Raw genomic sequence first — 14966 nt, forward strand, 5'->3', positions numbered from 1 at the left:
TTTTTTAGGGTTTTTTGCAGACAGTGTCTTTCCTTTCCTCTCCTTTCTAGTTAGTTTGGGCCCCATCGTTTGCTCAGCCTATTTTCCTACCTGTGTTTGTGTTCATCTTGTTTCACCATCAATACATGTGTGGGCGCTGTCTATTCCTTTGGGGTCTGCTCTGGGGCAGTTAGTTTTCCATTTTCTTGCTTTAGGCTTATTTAGTCCTCCGGCCGTGACGAGGCGTCTAGGTTCATCGTAGGCACGCTCCACGGCTGCTGCTAGTTGTGTGATAGGATCAGGGATCTGCAATCTGCATAGTTACCAACCTCTCTGGTTTTTCTGGGCTTAGCATGTTTAGGTTTTTTCCTCCTCGGTAACCCATTCATAACACCCATGTTTCCTGTCCTGATAGTTGGTGTGTCAGTGCAGACAATCCTCTGTGAGCTCAGCAGCAGCCCATGTTTCCTGTTCTGATAGTTGGTGTGTCAGTGCAAACAATCCTCTGTAAGCTCAGCAGCAGCCCATGTTTCCTGTCCTGATAGTTGGTGTGTCAGTGCAAACAATCCTCTGTGAGCTCAGCAGCAGCCCATGTTTCCTGTCCTGATAGTTGGTGTGTCAGTGCTGACAATCCTCTGTAAGCTCAGCAGCAGCCCATGTTTCCTGTCCTGATAGTTGGTGTGTCAGTGCTGACAATCCTCTGTAAGCTCAGCAGCAGCCCATGTTTCCTGTCCTGATAGTTGGTGTGTGTCAGTCCAGACAATCCTCTGTAAGCTCAGCTCATATTTCCTGTCCTGATTGTTGGTGTGTGTCAGTGCAGACAATCCTCTGTGAGCTCAGCAGCAGCCCATGTTTCCTGTCCTGATAGTTGGTGTGTGTCAGTGCAGACAATCCTCTGTGAGCTCAGCAGCAGCCCATGTTTCCTGTCCTGATAGTTGGTGTGTATCAGTGCTGACAATCCTCTGTGAGCTCAGCAGCAGCCCATGTTTCCTGTCCTGATAGTTGGTGTGTGTCAGTGCAGACAATCCTCTGTGAGCTCAGCAGCAGCCCATGTTTCCTGTCCTGATAGTTGGTGTGTATCAGTGCTGACAATCCTCTGTGAGCTCAGCAGCAGCCCATGTTTCCTGTCCTGATAGTTGGTGTGTGTCAGTGCAGACAATCCTCTGTGAGCTCAGCAGCAGCCCATGTTTCCTGTCCTGATAGTTGGTGTGTCAGTGCAGACAATCCTCTGTGAGCTCAGCAGCAGCCCATGTTTCCTGTCATGATAGTTGGTATGTCTCAGTGCTGACAATCCTCTGTGAGCTCAGCAGCAGACCATGTTTCCTGTCCTGATAGTTGGTGTGTATCAGTGCTGACAATCCTCTGTGAGCTCAGCAGCAGCCCATGTTTCCTGTTCTGATAGATGGTGTGTGTCAGTGCTGACAATCCTCTGTGAGCTCAGCAGCAGCCCATGTCTCCTGTCTTGATAGATGGTGTGTGTCAGTGTAGACAATCCTCTGTGAGCTCAGCAGCAGCCGATGTTTCCTGTCCTGATAATTGGTATGTGTCAGTGCTGACAATCCTCTGTGAGCTCAGCAGCAGCCCATGTTTCCTGTCCTGATAGTTGTGTGTCAGTGCAGACAATCCTCTGTGAGCTCAGCAGCAGCCGATGTTTCCTGTCCTGATAATTGGTATGTGTCAGTGCTGACAATCCTCTGTGAGCTCAGCAGCAGCCCATGTTTCCTGTCCTGATAGTTGTGTGTCAGTGCAGACAATCCTCTGTGAGCTCAGCAGCAGACCATGTTTCCTGTCCTGATAGTTGGTGTGTGTCAGTGCAGACAATCCTCTGTAAGCTCAGCAGCAGCCCATGTTTCCTGTCCTGATAGATGGTGTGTGTCAGTGTAGACAATCCTCTGTGAGCTCAGCAGCAGCCCATGTCTCCTGTCCTGATAGATGGTATGTGTCAGTGCAGACAATCCACTGTGAGCTCAGCAGCAGCCCATGTTTCCTGTCCTGATAGTTGGTGTGTGTCAGTGCAGACAATCCTCTGTGAGCTCAGCAGCAGCCCATGTTTCCTGTCCTGATAGTTGGTGTGTGTCAGTGCTGACAATCCTCTGTGAGCTCAGCAGCAGCCCATGTCTCCTGTCCTGATAGATGGTGTGTGTCAGTGCTGACAATCCTCTGTGAGCTCGGCAGCAGCCCATGTTTCCTGTCCTGATAGTTGGTATGTGTCAGTGCTGACAATCCTCTGTGAGCTCAGTAGCAGCCCATGTTTCCTGTCCTGATACATGGTGTGTGTCAGTGCAGACAATCCTCTGTGAGCTCAGCAGCAGCCCATGTCTCCTGTCCTGATAGATGGTGTGTATCAGTGTAGACAATCCTCTGTGAGCTCAGCAGCAGCCCATGTCTCCTGTCCTGATAGATGGTGTGTGTCAGTGTAGACAATCCTCTGTGAGCTCAGCAGCAGCCCATGTCTCCTGTTCTGATAGATGGTGTGTGTCAGTGCAGACAATCCTCTGTGAGCTCAGCAGCAGCCCATGTCTCCCGTCCTGATAGATGGTGTGTGTCAGTGCAGACAATCCTCTGTGAGCTCAGCAGCAGCCGATGTTTCCTGTCCTGATAATTGGTATGTGTCAGTGCAGACAATCCTCTGTGAGCTCAGCAGCAGCCCATGTCTCCTGTTCTGATAGATGGTGTGTGTCAGTGCAGACAATCCTCTGTGAGCTCAGCAGCAGCCCATGTCTCCTGTCCTGATAGATGGTGTGTGTCAGTGCAGACAATCCTCTGTGAGCTCAGCAGCAGCCCATGTCTCCTGTCCTGATAGATGGTGTGTGTCAGTGCAGACAATCCTCTGTGAGCTCAGCAGAAGCCCATGTCTCTTGTCCAGTTACTAACAGCAAGCAGAGATATTGTAAAAAGTCTATCGGGGGTATTAGACTGATGACCTGTCAGAACTGTTCCGGGCACCGCCTTGGTGCTGTCCTGTGGCCCTTCAGGGTTTAGTTATGCGACGGTTGGATCTTCTCGCAGGTTCTCCGGTTTATCGATATTGGAAAGATACAATGAAGAAATTTGACATGACTGAGCCGAGTGCCGAGACAGCGAAGATGGTGGAGACAACGGCCTACGCGCTACTGACCATCCTGAAAACCGGTGATAAGGAGTACGCCCAGCCAGTGCTACGCTGGCTGAAGGAACAACAGAGATATGGCGGTGGATTCTTCTCCACCCAGGTGATGGCATCACCCTGAGCTGTGCAGTCACTCCACTGTATTCCCAAAACTGACACCATCTAACCCTCTATTTCCAGGACACGATCATAGCGCTAGACGCCCTGACAGAAGTTGCAATCCTTGATGAGAAACTGACCCTCAACATGGACGTCAAAGTCTCATACAAGAAATCCGGCGACTTCCAGAATTACCGTCTGACCGAGCGGCAGCCCTTCACCAGGCCTGTGGAGGTAACACGCACCATGCCACAGGTCTGCTGAACAGGGGCTTTATCCTCCAGAGAATCAGTCATTATACTGCTGTTACCTCATATCTTATCCTCCTGAATTGGTTCTGATTCCTGGCTCTGTCCCTGACCACTCTGTCTTGCCTTTTGGACCCGCGCTCCCGTCTGGCTACCGACTTCGGCTTGTCCCCCACCATCCTTCTGTCTCGTCCCTGGCTACTACTAGTCTTCCCGGCTCCTGACCTCAGCTTGACTATGTACTCGGCGCTCATCCAGCTGTCTGCTCTTGTCCGTTCACGGAGCTTGACTCCGCCCCTGGCTGTCACGTGATCTACCAGGTTCTGCTCCGTGCACCTCACGCACTCCGGTGTCCATGCGTCCCCTGACTGTCCTGTGTCTCACGTGCAGCAACTGCTAGAAAGACACACAATGTATGTGTGTCTTTACATTACCTCATGTTCTTCTCCAGTCACATAAAGAGCTGCAGTCACTATGTTGCTTACATTATGTCTAAGGCTAAGTGCACACGTACCAGAAATTTTCTGCTGAAAAACAGGACTCCCTTCCCAGAAACCGCGCGTTTTTTTCTGTGCATTTTCCGCGCATTTTACCACGATTTTTGCGCGGTTTTTTTGCGTTTTTTCCGTGCGGTTTCTAGACACATGGAAAAATCCAGAAATGCGGAAAAAAATGCGAAATTAATGAGCATGCTGCACTTTTTTTACCGCGATGCGTTTTTTTTCGCGGTAAAAATACACATCAATGTGCACAAAAAGTGCAAAATGCATAGAAATGAATGGGAAGCTTCTTTTTCGTGTTTTTCCCGCGGATTTTTTGGCAAATCCGCGGGAAAAACCGCAAAAAAAAACCGCTGTGTGTGAACACAGCCTTATACTCCAGTGAGCTTCAGAGCTGCAATCACTATTCTGCTATTACATGGTGTATTATCCTCCAGGCAAATCCAGAGCTGTGGTCACTATTCTGTTACATCACGTCTTATCCTCCAGAGCTGCGGTCACTGCTGTGTTGCATTTGGGGAGATGGAGAGATGTTTCCTCTTCATGATGAATAGCAATCAGTGATCCTCCCTACTAGTGCTGTGTGTGCACAGGAGGCGCCATTGCACATTTCTGACATTGACCCTTTTACTTTTTTTGACAGGTTCCAATTTTAGAAGATCTTACAGTCAGTACAAGGAGTGTCCGAGGCATCGCTACAGGAAGTGTATGTATGGCAGGAGGGGGCATTTACTTATGACATCATCTTGTATTCAGTCAGTAATGGTGTCTATGAGGCTTCAATGCATCGCTGGGCTTGACATGGCGTAGCATCTCCTGCTGCAGGAGATGACTAAGACAGGAAGATGCATTATCAGAGCTCCTCCCCTCTTAGCATACTGTCATGTGATTCTGCCAGCTCCTCCCTCGCAGAGCAGTGATACTAGTAATGTTGTCCTATATTGTGTGCTTTGCAGGTGCAGACTGTGTTCCACATCATTACTCCCCGACAGGACAAATGCAAATTTGACCTGCGCATTCAGAAGAAAGACCCATGTAAGTATCAACATGTGTGACAGCCACATTGTGTCACGTATGTTGTACGTGGACTACTCCCTCCCTGCAATACTGCTCTCTGCCTGCGGGGGCAGCATAACACAATCACTGCTGGGACTGTACTGGCCACCGCTGCACTAACCTTTCCCCCGAGTGTTTGGTTTATTAATCAGTCAGGATGTATAAGAACCAAGGATTGTCCGGACTGGATGAAATTGTAACAAACCTGCAGTTGTAATTCTTTACATTACCTGAAAACAGATCTTAGTGCTCATATTCATCTGCGTTTAAATCAGACAAGTGGAGTCCGATAAAAAATTGAATTGAACTCTGACGACTGTTATTGAATAATTAGGTGTTCAAAGCTGAGAAACAAAATCATAGATGATTGGACTGAGATTAAAAAAAATCGCAGCATGCTGCACGTGGTCGTGTGTATCGGACGAGACTCGCCAATGCAAGTCAATGGCTGCGAGAAAAAAATTCCGTGTGCCATCCAAATTTTACACACCCATCTCATAGGAAACCCAACATTTCATCAGCCAAGTACAATAAATTCTAATCGTGAACTATCAGAACGGATAGAAAGAAGTCAGTGAGATATATACTGTAATTAGTGCAGTGCATGTTTATAGTAAATAAATGCAGAAAAAAAAATTGTGTGGGGTCTCCGTTATTTTTATTAACCAGCTGAAGGAAAGCAGTCAGCTGCGATGGTCTTAATAGTCTGAAAAGGGGCCAAAATCCATGGATCTTCCCAGCTTTTTAATAACAGTTTAAAGCAGTCTGTGTAGCCTTTGCTGGTTATTAAAAAGGGGGATGCAAAAAAGTGGGGGCTCCCTGTTATTTTTAATAATCAGCAAAGGTTAAACAGACAGCTGCAGGCTGTTATTAATAGGCTGGGAAAGGGCCACGGATATTGGCCCCCACCAGGCTAATAACAACAGCCCTCACCACCACAGAAATGGCACATCCATTAGATGCACCATTTCTGGCACTTAGCCTCAGCTCTTCACACCTGTCCTGGTGCATTGGCAAGCCGGGTAATGGCTTTGTGGTTGATGTCAGCTTTGTAATGTCAGCTGATATCAAGCCCAGGGGTCAGCAATGGAGAGGCGTCTAAGACACCCCGATTACTAACCCGGTAAGTTTAAACCAAAAAAACTGTACAAAACACTCTCCGACCTTCTGTTACCCATTTATTAACTTTAACAAATAAAATATTGAAAGGAGTCTGCCGTAAATCCATCCCACGACCCATGACGATCTCCAACTCTGTTACATCCGGATGGTGTGTTGAGCCATGACATGAGCGACCACTCAGCACACCAGTTGGAACACACTGACAGTAGCGAGAGAATTTGCCTGCCGTGATGAGCGCTGATGTCAGAAAGATGACCGGAGGTCACTGGCTATGAACTGCGGTAGCCTTACTGATGTCACTGCTCACAGAGTGAGAATACTTCATAACACACTGCGGGGAGGGATCAGGGGACTCCAAAACACGCAGGCTTAATAGCCTGATGTCAGTTCCCGGGCAGCCGCACTGCGTATGCACGAGAACTTTTGAAACAACGCAAGCACTCTCCGGCATGTAAAGCAAACAACAATACAGGAGGAGGCGGGGCATGGACGCAACACAGCAATTATGGACAGCTGGGAGGCGGCTTAAAGGGAGGGACACACCATACCTCTGTGACTGAATCCAGGTATGAGGACCTAGTTATAAAAGTCAATATTTTGCCGTTAATGGGGGTCAGAAACAGAAGAGCCAACCTTCACAGAATGCAGCCTTAGTGCTGCTGAAGGTGGCTCTTTTAGTTAAAAACGCCCTGGGGGGGTGACAGGTGCCCTTTAAAGTTAATAAATGTGTAAAAGTGTTGGGGAGTGCTTTGTACAACTAAAGGACTTTTCTCCGTGTGTTTTTTGCTTTAAATTCATGGGGTTAGTAATGGGGGTGTCTTTTATCGACGCCTCTCCATTACTAACCTCTGGGTTTGATGTCAGCTAACATCAACCCCAAAACCATGCAAACTCACCAGGGCAAGTGGGAAGAGGCAAGGCTAAGCACTTGAAATTGGCACATTAAATGGGTGCGCTATTTCTGGGGTGGCTGGTGTTATTAGTCTGGGAGGGGGCCAATATCCATGGCTCCTTCCCAGCCTATTAATATCAGCCCACAGCTGTCTGCTTAGCCTTTGATGGTTATTAAAAATAGGGGAACTCCAAATCTTTTTTGGTGTCCCCCCTTTTTAATAACCAGTAGGGTTGATCGAATAGCTTTGGATAAGCACTTATCCGAATAGCTATAGTACTTACCGAATAGCTGCCTCTTTAACCTGGATACTTGGAGCGCTTCCGATAATCAGCTGTTCAGTGCCACAGCTGCATGTGTCGAGGCTGTGTGACATTCATAACACATGCATGTAGAGCCCTACAAACAGGCTCCTGTCTTGTTGAACATGGTGTCTGACCTGCAGTGAGGATGTTACGGGGCAGGAAGAGCTGATCAGATTGATAGTTGTGTGTAGGAAAAGGTTCAGTAAAAGTTATAGTTTATTAATTTAACTCCTTAACGACCGCCAATACGCCTTTTAATGGCTGGAGTTAAGGGTACTTATGCCTCAGCGCCACTTTTTAACAGCGCTGAGAGATAAGTGTATAGTGCTCCCGGGGGTAGCTGAGACCCCAGAGAACATGACCCCAGTGTTGCGATCATAGTTATTAACGGTGACTGCAAAAATAAAAAAAAGTCAATTTCCCATTTAATTTCTCTCTCCTCTGATGTGATCGCACATCAGAGAGAGAAATGGGGTCCCCCTATTTCCCCCGGTGTCCCTGGACCGTCCTGCATCCCCCCGGCGTCTTCTGGGAAAAAAATGGCGGGCGCATAATCTGCCAGTCAGCACCCTGCAGCAATAGGAAATGATAGGGTCTATCACAGTGATCAAAATAAAAAAATAGTAAATCAAACCCCCTTTATCACCCCCTTAATTAGGTAAAAATAAGGGTTAGGGTTGGGCTAAAGTTAGGGGTGTGTTGGGGTTAGGGTTGGAGTTAAAATTGGGGGGTTTCCACTGTTTGGGCACATCAGGTGCTCTCCAAATGCAACATGGCGTCTGATCTCAATTCCAGCCAATTCTGCGTTGAAAAAGTCAAATGGTGCTCCTTCCCTTCCAAGCTCTGCCATGCGCCCAAACAGTGTTTTACCCCCACATATAGGGTATCAGCATACTCAGGACAAATTGCAAAACAACTTTTGGGGTCCAATTTCTCCTGTTACCCTTAGGAAAATAAAAAATTGGGTACATCAGGGGGTCTCCAAACGCGACATGGTGCCACCATTGATTCCAGCCAATTTTGCGTTCAAAAGTCAAACGGTGCTCAGATGCCTTCTGAGCCCTGCCATGCGCCCAAACAGTGGCTTTCCCCCACATACGGAATATTGGTGAACTCAGGAGAAATTGCACAACAAATTTTGTGGTCCATTTTCTCCTGATAGCCTTGTGAAAATAAAAAAAATTTAGTTCCAAAGTAAACTTTTTGTGAAAAGTTCCACATTGCTTTAGTTCTTGTGAAGTACCTGAAGGGTTAATAAACTTCTTGAATGTGGTTTTGAGTACCTTGAGCGGTGCAGTTTTTAGAATGGTGTCACTTTTGGGTATTTTGTGTTATATTGACCCCCAAACTCAATTCAAATGTGAGGTGGTCCCTAAAAAAATGTTTTTGTAAATTTTGTTCAAAAAATGAGAAATCGCTGGTCAACTTTTAACCCTTATAACGTCCTAACAAAAAAAAAAATTATGTTTCCAAAATTGTGCTGATGTAAAGTAGACATGTGGGAAATGTTATTTATTAACTATTTTGTGTGATAACAACAGAAAAAATACAGAGAAAAACGGAATGCCTCACCGTGTCAATGTGCCTGGTAGCCTTGAATTTGCCAGCAGCGATCCAAAAAATTCTGTCTGATCGTCAGATCACAGTGAGAGGAAGAAAAAAGTTGTCGGATCACACAGCTGAATAATCAAAAACAATTCTTCTTTATTTCACACCATCATAAAAATGTGTAGATATATCCAGAAATAGATAAAAACAGTCACATACTTATGCGTTTCTGGCTGTCAGTCCTTAGTCATAAAAAGCGCTGATAGCCAGAAACGTGTAAGAATGTGAATCTGTTTTTATCTATTTCTGGATATATCTACACATTTTTATGATGGTGTGAAATAAAGAAGAATTGTTTTTTATTATTCAGCTTTGTGTGATAACACTCTGATTTAAGGGTACAAAAATTAAAATTTTTGCCAAATTTCCGTTTTATTTCATAACTAAACGCAAGTTATATCGAAGCAATTTTACCACTAACAAGAAGTACAATATGTCATGAAAAAACAGTCTCAGAATCAGTGGGATACGTTGAAGCGTTCCAGAGCTATAACCTCATAAACTGACAGAGGTCAGAATTGTAAAAACTGGCTTGGCCATTAAGTACCAAATTGGTTCTGTCACTAAGGGCTTAAAGCCCTAGTATTTGTATGCAGGAGCCCAGTGGGTGGCTCTACTCTCTTCCCTGTGTGTCTGCATGCAGAGATAGCGATCAAGAATAACAGGACCACCCACTGGACTCATCTATACACATGTATCTAAATAAATAAACTGCAAGTTTTCCTGAATCATCTCTGCTCCTCTAATCACCGAGCTCAACAGGTTGGACATGTGGACAATAGGAGATACTTAAGGCACGAGAATAGAGAAGATGAGAAAGCAGCAGAACAGTACATGACGTGGTGATTTATTAATCCTTCATTTGTCTGACACTCCTCCTCTGTGTCGTTTGCTCTTTAGCACAGTCCATATTTGATGATGACACGTCTCAGATGCTGCTCCTAGAAGTCTGCGCCAGGTATGACCTATGAATGCACGCATCCCGCTGCCCCCTCAGTGACTGGATAGTTTGGATCTAGGCATGTGACCAGCGGGTGGCACTGTTCTCCGGTCCCGTGGTGAGCGGTGGGTGGCGCTGTTCTCCGACCCCTAGTGTGTGCAGCGGGTGGCACTGTTTTCCAGCCCCTAGTGTGTGCAGCGGCTGGCGATGTTTTCCAGCCCCTAGTGTGTGCAGCGGCTGGTGCTGTTTTCCAGCCCCTAGTGTGTGCAGTGGCTGACGCTGTTTTCCAGCACCTAGTGTGTGCAGCGGGTGACACTGTTTTCCAGCCCCTAGTGTGTGCAGTGGCTGGCGCTGTTTTCCAGCCCCTTGTGTGTTTAGCGTCTGGCGCTGTTTTCCAGCCCCTAGTGTGTGCAGCGTCTGGCGCTGTTTTCCAGCCCCTAGTGTGTGCAGCGTCTGGTGCTGTTTTCCAGCCCCTAGTGTGTGCAGCGGCTGGCGCTGTTTTCCAGCCCCTAGTGTGTGCAGCGTCTGGTGCTGTTTTCCAGCCCCTAGTGTGTGCAGCGGCTGGCGCTGTTTTCCAGCACCCTAGTGTGTGCAGCGAGTGGCGCTTTTTTCCAGCCCCTTTGTGTGTAGCGAGTGGCGCAGTTTTCCAGCCCCTAGTGTGTGCAGCTGGTGGCGCTGTTCTCTAGCCCCTAGTAGGTGCAGCGGGTGGTGCTGCTCTCCAGCCCCTAGTAGGTGCTGCGGGTGGCGCTGCTCTCCAGCCCCTAGTGGGTGCAGCGGGTGGCGCTGTTCTCCAGCCCATAGTGGGTGCAGTGGGTGGCGCTGTTCTCGAGCCCCTAGTGGGTTCAGCGGGTGGCGCTGTTCTCCAGCCAGTGGGTGCAGCGGGAGACGCAGTTCTCCAGTCCCTTGTGTGAGCAATGGGTGGCGCTGTTCATTTTGCCCCTTGTTATATGGTCAGTCATACTTGGAATCACTTGGGGCCCATAAATACCCCAAGAGGTCAATATTAAAAACTTATCTGCACGGCTTGCCGCCTCATGGAGCTACTATACAGGAATAATTTTTTTTTCCCCTTGCAAATTGCATATAATGCTGGGCTGTACTTCATCCAAACTTATACAGATAATTGTCCGCATCCAATGGATGTCTCACAATAAAGCCATGATGCGCGTTAGACCACCCAAATCATAGAGTTATAAATATAAATGGATCATGGCAACATTCCAGCAGACAAATGATTGGATCATGGCGCCATCCAGTGGACACGTTTGGATCATGGCACCATGCAGCAGACACATGATTAGTTCATGGCGCTATCCAGAGGACACCATGATTGGATCACAGCCCCATCAAGAAGTTACAATGTTGCTCGGGCTGATATATATATGTATGTGTATATATATATATATACTGTATATATATACATATTATATAGTCCTCAAGATGAAAGCAGCACACCAAAAGAGTTCCAGTCAAAGTTCTCAAGCTCCACAACTCCCAGGGCCGAAACGTCGCTGTATGGGCAACTAGCCGGATGGGCTAATAAATAGCACTTTGACTGGAATTCTTTTGGTGTGCTGCTTTCATCTTGAGGACTATTTTTGAGGTTTGGTATATGCCTGGAAGGCTTGCACCCGCATTGTCTGTTTATTTTTTGTGCTGCTTTTCCTCTTTTTTCACACACATATATATATATATATATATATTTTTTTTTTTTACACACGATCTGTCTGCTGTATTGCAGATACAAACCCCAAAAAGATGAAATTCCCACATCGGGCCAGGCTGTCATGGAAATAACACTGCTGACCGGGTTGCAGGCCGATGAGAAGCAACTAAACAAGGTAATGGACCAACACGGGTCCGCAAGTATAGAGGTCACACAATGTCTATGTCCTGCCCCTGAAAATACCAAAGGCGCAGTACTGCGATCACTACCAATAAGCAGAGGCTACTGTTAAAGTTCACCACCCCAGACTGGCAGTCAGAGGTCACCACCCCGGGCTGTTACCAGGAAATGATTGAACTGACTGGTTATTGTTCGTCTCCATTTTTAGCTCAAGAACAGAGTTGATCAGTTTGTGACAGACTACAGCATAGAAGATGGAAAAGTCATCCTCTATTTTGATTGGGTAAGAGTCTAAACACCTGACTCCTCTGGGTAGTTACCAGGGCTCCGCCTTCCACACCTTTACAACTATGAAAGATAGGAAATACAGTGGCATGTAAAAATTTAGGTACCCCCTTGGTCAAAATTACTGTTATTGTGAACAGTTAAGGAAGTTGAAGATGAAATAGTCTCTAATAGAGCTAAAGATCCCCTAAGATTGTATTTTAGGAGAAAAACTATTTTATACATTTTAAAAATTGCAAAAAAGGAAAATGGGCTGATGCAAAAGTTTGCGCACCCTTGGAGATTTGTGTGCTCAGTTAACTTTGACCAAGGCTTCAGACTTTAATTAGCCTGTTAGGGTTATGTCTTATTCACCATCATCGTTAGGAAAGGCCAGGTGATGCAAATTTCCCTGCTTTATAAAAACCCAGTCTCCTATGTGTTGAGATAACTGGGCACAGAATTTTGAAAAAAGAACATCACACCAACCATTAAGCTTAGGGGTGGATCAATCATGCTTTGGGGTTGTGTTTCAGCCAATGGCACTGGAAACATTTCACGGGTAGAGGGAAGAATGAATTCAATTAAATTTCAAAAAATCCTTGATGGAAACATAACACCATCAGTAAAAAAAAAAAGCTGAAGTTGAAAAGAGGATGGCTACTACAAATGGATAATGATCCTAAACACATGCCAAAATCCAAAATAGAATGCCTCAAAAGGCACAAGCTGGAGGCTTTACAATGGCCCTCACAGTCCCCTGATCTGAGCATCATTCAAAATCTGTGGCTAGACCTCAAAATAGCAGAGCATGCAAGACAACCCAAGAATCTCACAGAACTGGAAGAATTTTCCAAGGAAGAATGGATGAAAATCCCAAACAAGAATTGAAAGGCTCTTATCTGGCTCTAAAAAATGTTTAAAAGTTGTGATACTTGCAAAAGGGGGTGCTACTAGGTACTAACCATGGAATTTTTTAAATGTAAAAAATGACTTTTTTCTTGTCTAAAATACAAAGGAAATGTATTATTGTTAGGCCTTGAAGAGAACAATGCATCTTCAACTTGCTTATCTGCTCACAATAACAGTAATTTTGACCAGGGGTGCCCAAGCTTTTACATGCCACTGAAGTTCACATACTTTGCAGCGGCAATTCTTATTTTACACTAAGCACCTTCACAAACTTTACTCTGTTCTTTATATGTGCCCACTGAGAATTTTTTTGCTAGTGAAGCCCATCAGTGTTTCCACAAAGTGCAAAAACCCTCTAATTCCCCCTACACACAGTATAATGTCTCCACAGTACATTACACCCCACACAGTATGATGTACCCACAGTACATTCTCCCCACACAGTATGATGTACCCACAGTACATTCTCCCCACACATGGTACGATGTCCTGTTAGCACCACGCCGGATCCCTACTCTGATAGGCAGGGTCTCCAGCGTGTCACTTCACTCACCAGCACTGTGGTTGGTTCTTCCCTTCCCCATGCTCTGCATGCTTCCAGCAGTTTCCAGCCAGGCCTCCAGCCATGTCCTTAGAGCATGCGAGCGTGCACTCCAACCCTCTTAAAGGGCCAGCGCATGCACTTGCCATTTCCTCCCTAGTCAATAGCTGTGGGGCATTATGTATATATTGCTTCCTCCTCACAGGCTGCGTACCAATCCTTAATGCACTCTGGTGCAGATCCTGCCTGCTGCACCATCCTGGCTGTCCTTCTAGGTCCAGCTGATGGACGTCCGTTGGTCTTTCCTGGAGTGGCATCTAGCGTTCATCGGGAGCCAAGTCTAACCTCACCATCAGAGGTTCTAGTGAACAGTCCAGTGCTCGCTTAGTCACGCCCCTCCAGGCTTTCAGCGGTCCGAGGCACAGTGGTTCCACAAGCCACGTCCATGACAGTGTGCTCAGGCCATAGATCCCACTGGATCCTGCCTGATCAGACCATATACTAAGAGTTCTGTTGACAGAAAAGCATGCAGGAGAAGTTGTCGAAGCAGTTGCAGTCCCTGACTATCAAGCTGGAGGCCTTAAACATCTCTCCAAAGTCTCCTCACTTTCAATCAGCCGTGTCTTCTCTGGAGACTTCTCAGTCTCTTTGCTTAGTTCGAGCTACAGTTCCTTGACTAGCAGCTCCACCACGCTTTGACGACAATCCGAAGCTCTGCCGCGGGTTCATCAATCAGTGCCGGCTACATTTTGAACTTCTTCCTCATCACTTCCCGTCAGACCGAACAAAGGTAGCATTCCTTATGTTGCACCTTGTAGGTGAGGCCCTGGTGTGGTTGAACCCATTATGGAAGAGAGGACCCTATCATCTCGAATTTGGCTGTATTCTAGGAGGCTTTTCGCAAAGTATTCAATGAATCCGGGCGAACCACCTCTTCAGCTTCCGCACTTCTCCGTTTACATCAGTCCAACTTATCTGTGGGACAATATGCGGTACACTTCCGTACACTGGCGTCTGAACTTGAATGGAATAATGAAGCTTTGGTGGAGACCTTCTGGGAGGGGCTTTCCGGAAACATTAAGGATGAGCTAGCTGGTGGAGACTTACCAACTACCTTCGACGACCTGGTCTCCCTCGCCATCTGTATAGACCTTAGTTTCCAACAGCGTGCTCGTGAGGTGACACGTGAAAGAGGATCGTAATGCCTGGCTCCGTCCTTTCAAAGACCGCTTGTTCCTCCACTCTTCCTTGTCGAGGCCTCACCGGAACCCAAGCAGGTCGACCACTTTGCCCTCGCCAGTCAGCGACAGAGGGATCGCCATGCTAAAAGGCCAGTGCCTGTATTGTGGAGACATAGGCCACTTCATTTGTGCCTGTCCAGTGAAGCCGGAAAACTCCAGCGTCTAGGGTCAGTAGGAGAGTCCTCCCTAGACGGAAAAGATACCTCTCTACCCCTCTCTTACTGTGGCCATGACAATCAGTGAATCCCAGTTTGAGACAGCGTATTTGAAATCTGGGGCAGCAGGAAATTTTATCCTCCAGGCT

General features: G+C 46.8%; 1 protein-coding gene across 2 annotated transcripts in view; it reads left to right on the top strand.

Moving 5' to 3' along the window:
* Positions 1-14966, top strand: part of C5 (complement C5) — a 114469-nt gene that overhangs the window by 75741 nt on the left and 23762 nt on the right. For both annotated transcript variants that reach the window (XM_073558927.1, XM_073558936.1), the window contains exons 29-35: positions 2989-3191; positions 3269-3421; positions 4579-4641; positions 4892-4970; positions 9819-9876; positions 11600-11699; positions 11913-11987. In XM_073558927.1, coding sequence (XP_073415028.1) covers positions 2989-3191; positions 3269-3421; positions 4579-4641; positions 4892-4970; positions 9819-9876; positions 11600-11699; positions 11913-11987 — 731 coding nt within the window. The remainder of the gene's footprint in view (positions 1-2988; positions 3192-3268; positions 3422-4578; positions 4642-4891; positions 4971-9818; positions 9877-11599; positions 11700-11912; positions 11988-14966) is intronic.

The sequence above is a fragment of the Dendrobates tinctorius genome, unplaced genomic scaffold (assembly GCF_039654945.1).
Source record: "Dendrobates tinctorius isolate UK_male_01 unplaced genomic scaffold, ASM3965494v1 ptg000013l, whole genome shotgun sequence".
NCBI classification, from domain to species: domain Eukaryota; kingdom Metazoa; phylum Chordata; class Amphibia; order Anura; family Dendrobatidae; genus Dendrobates; species Dendrobates tinctorius.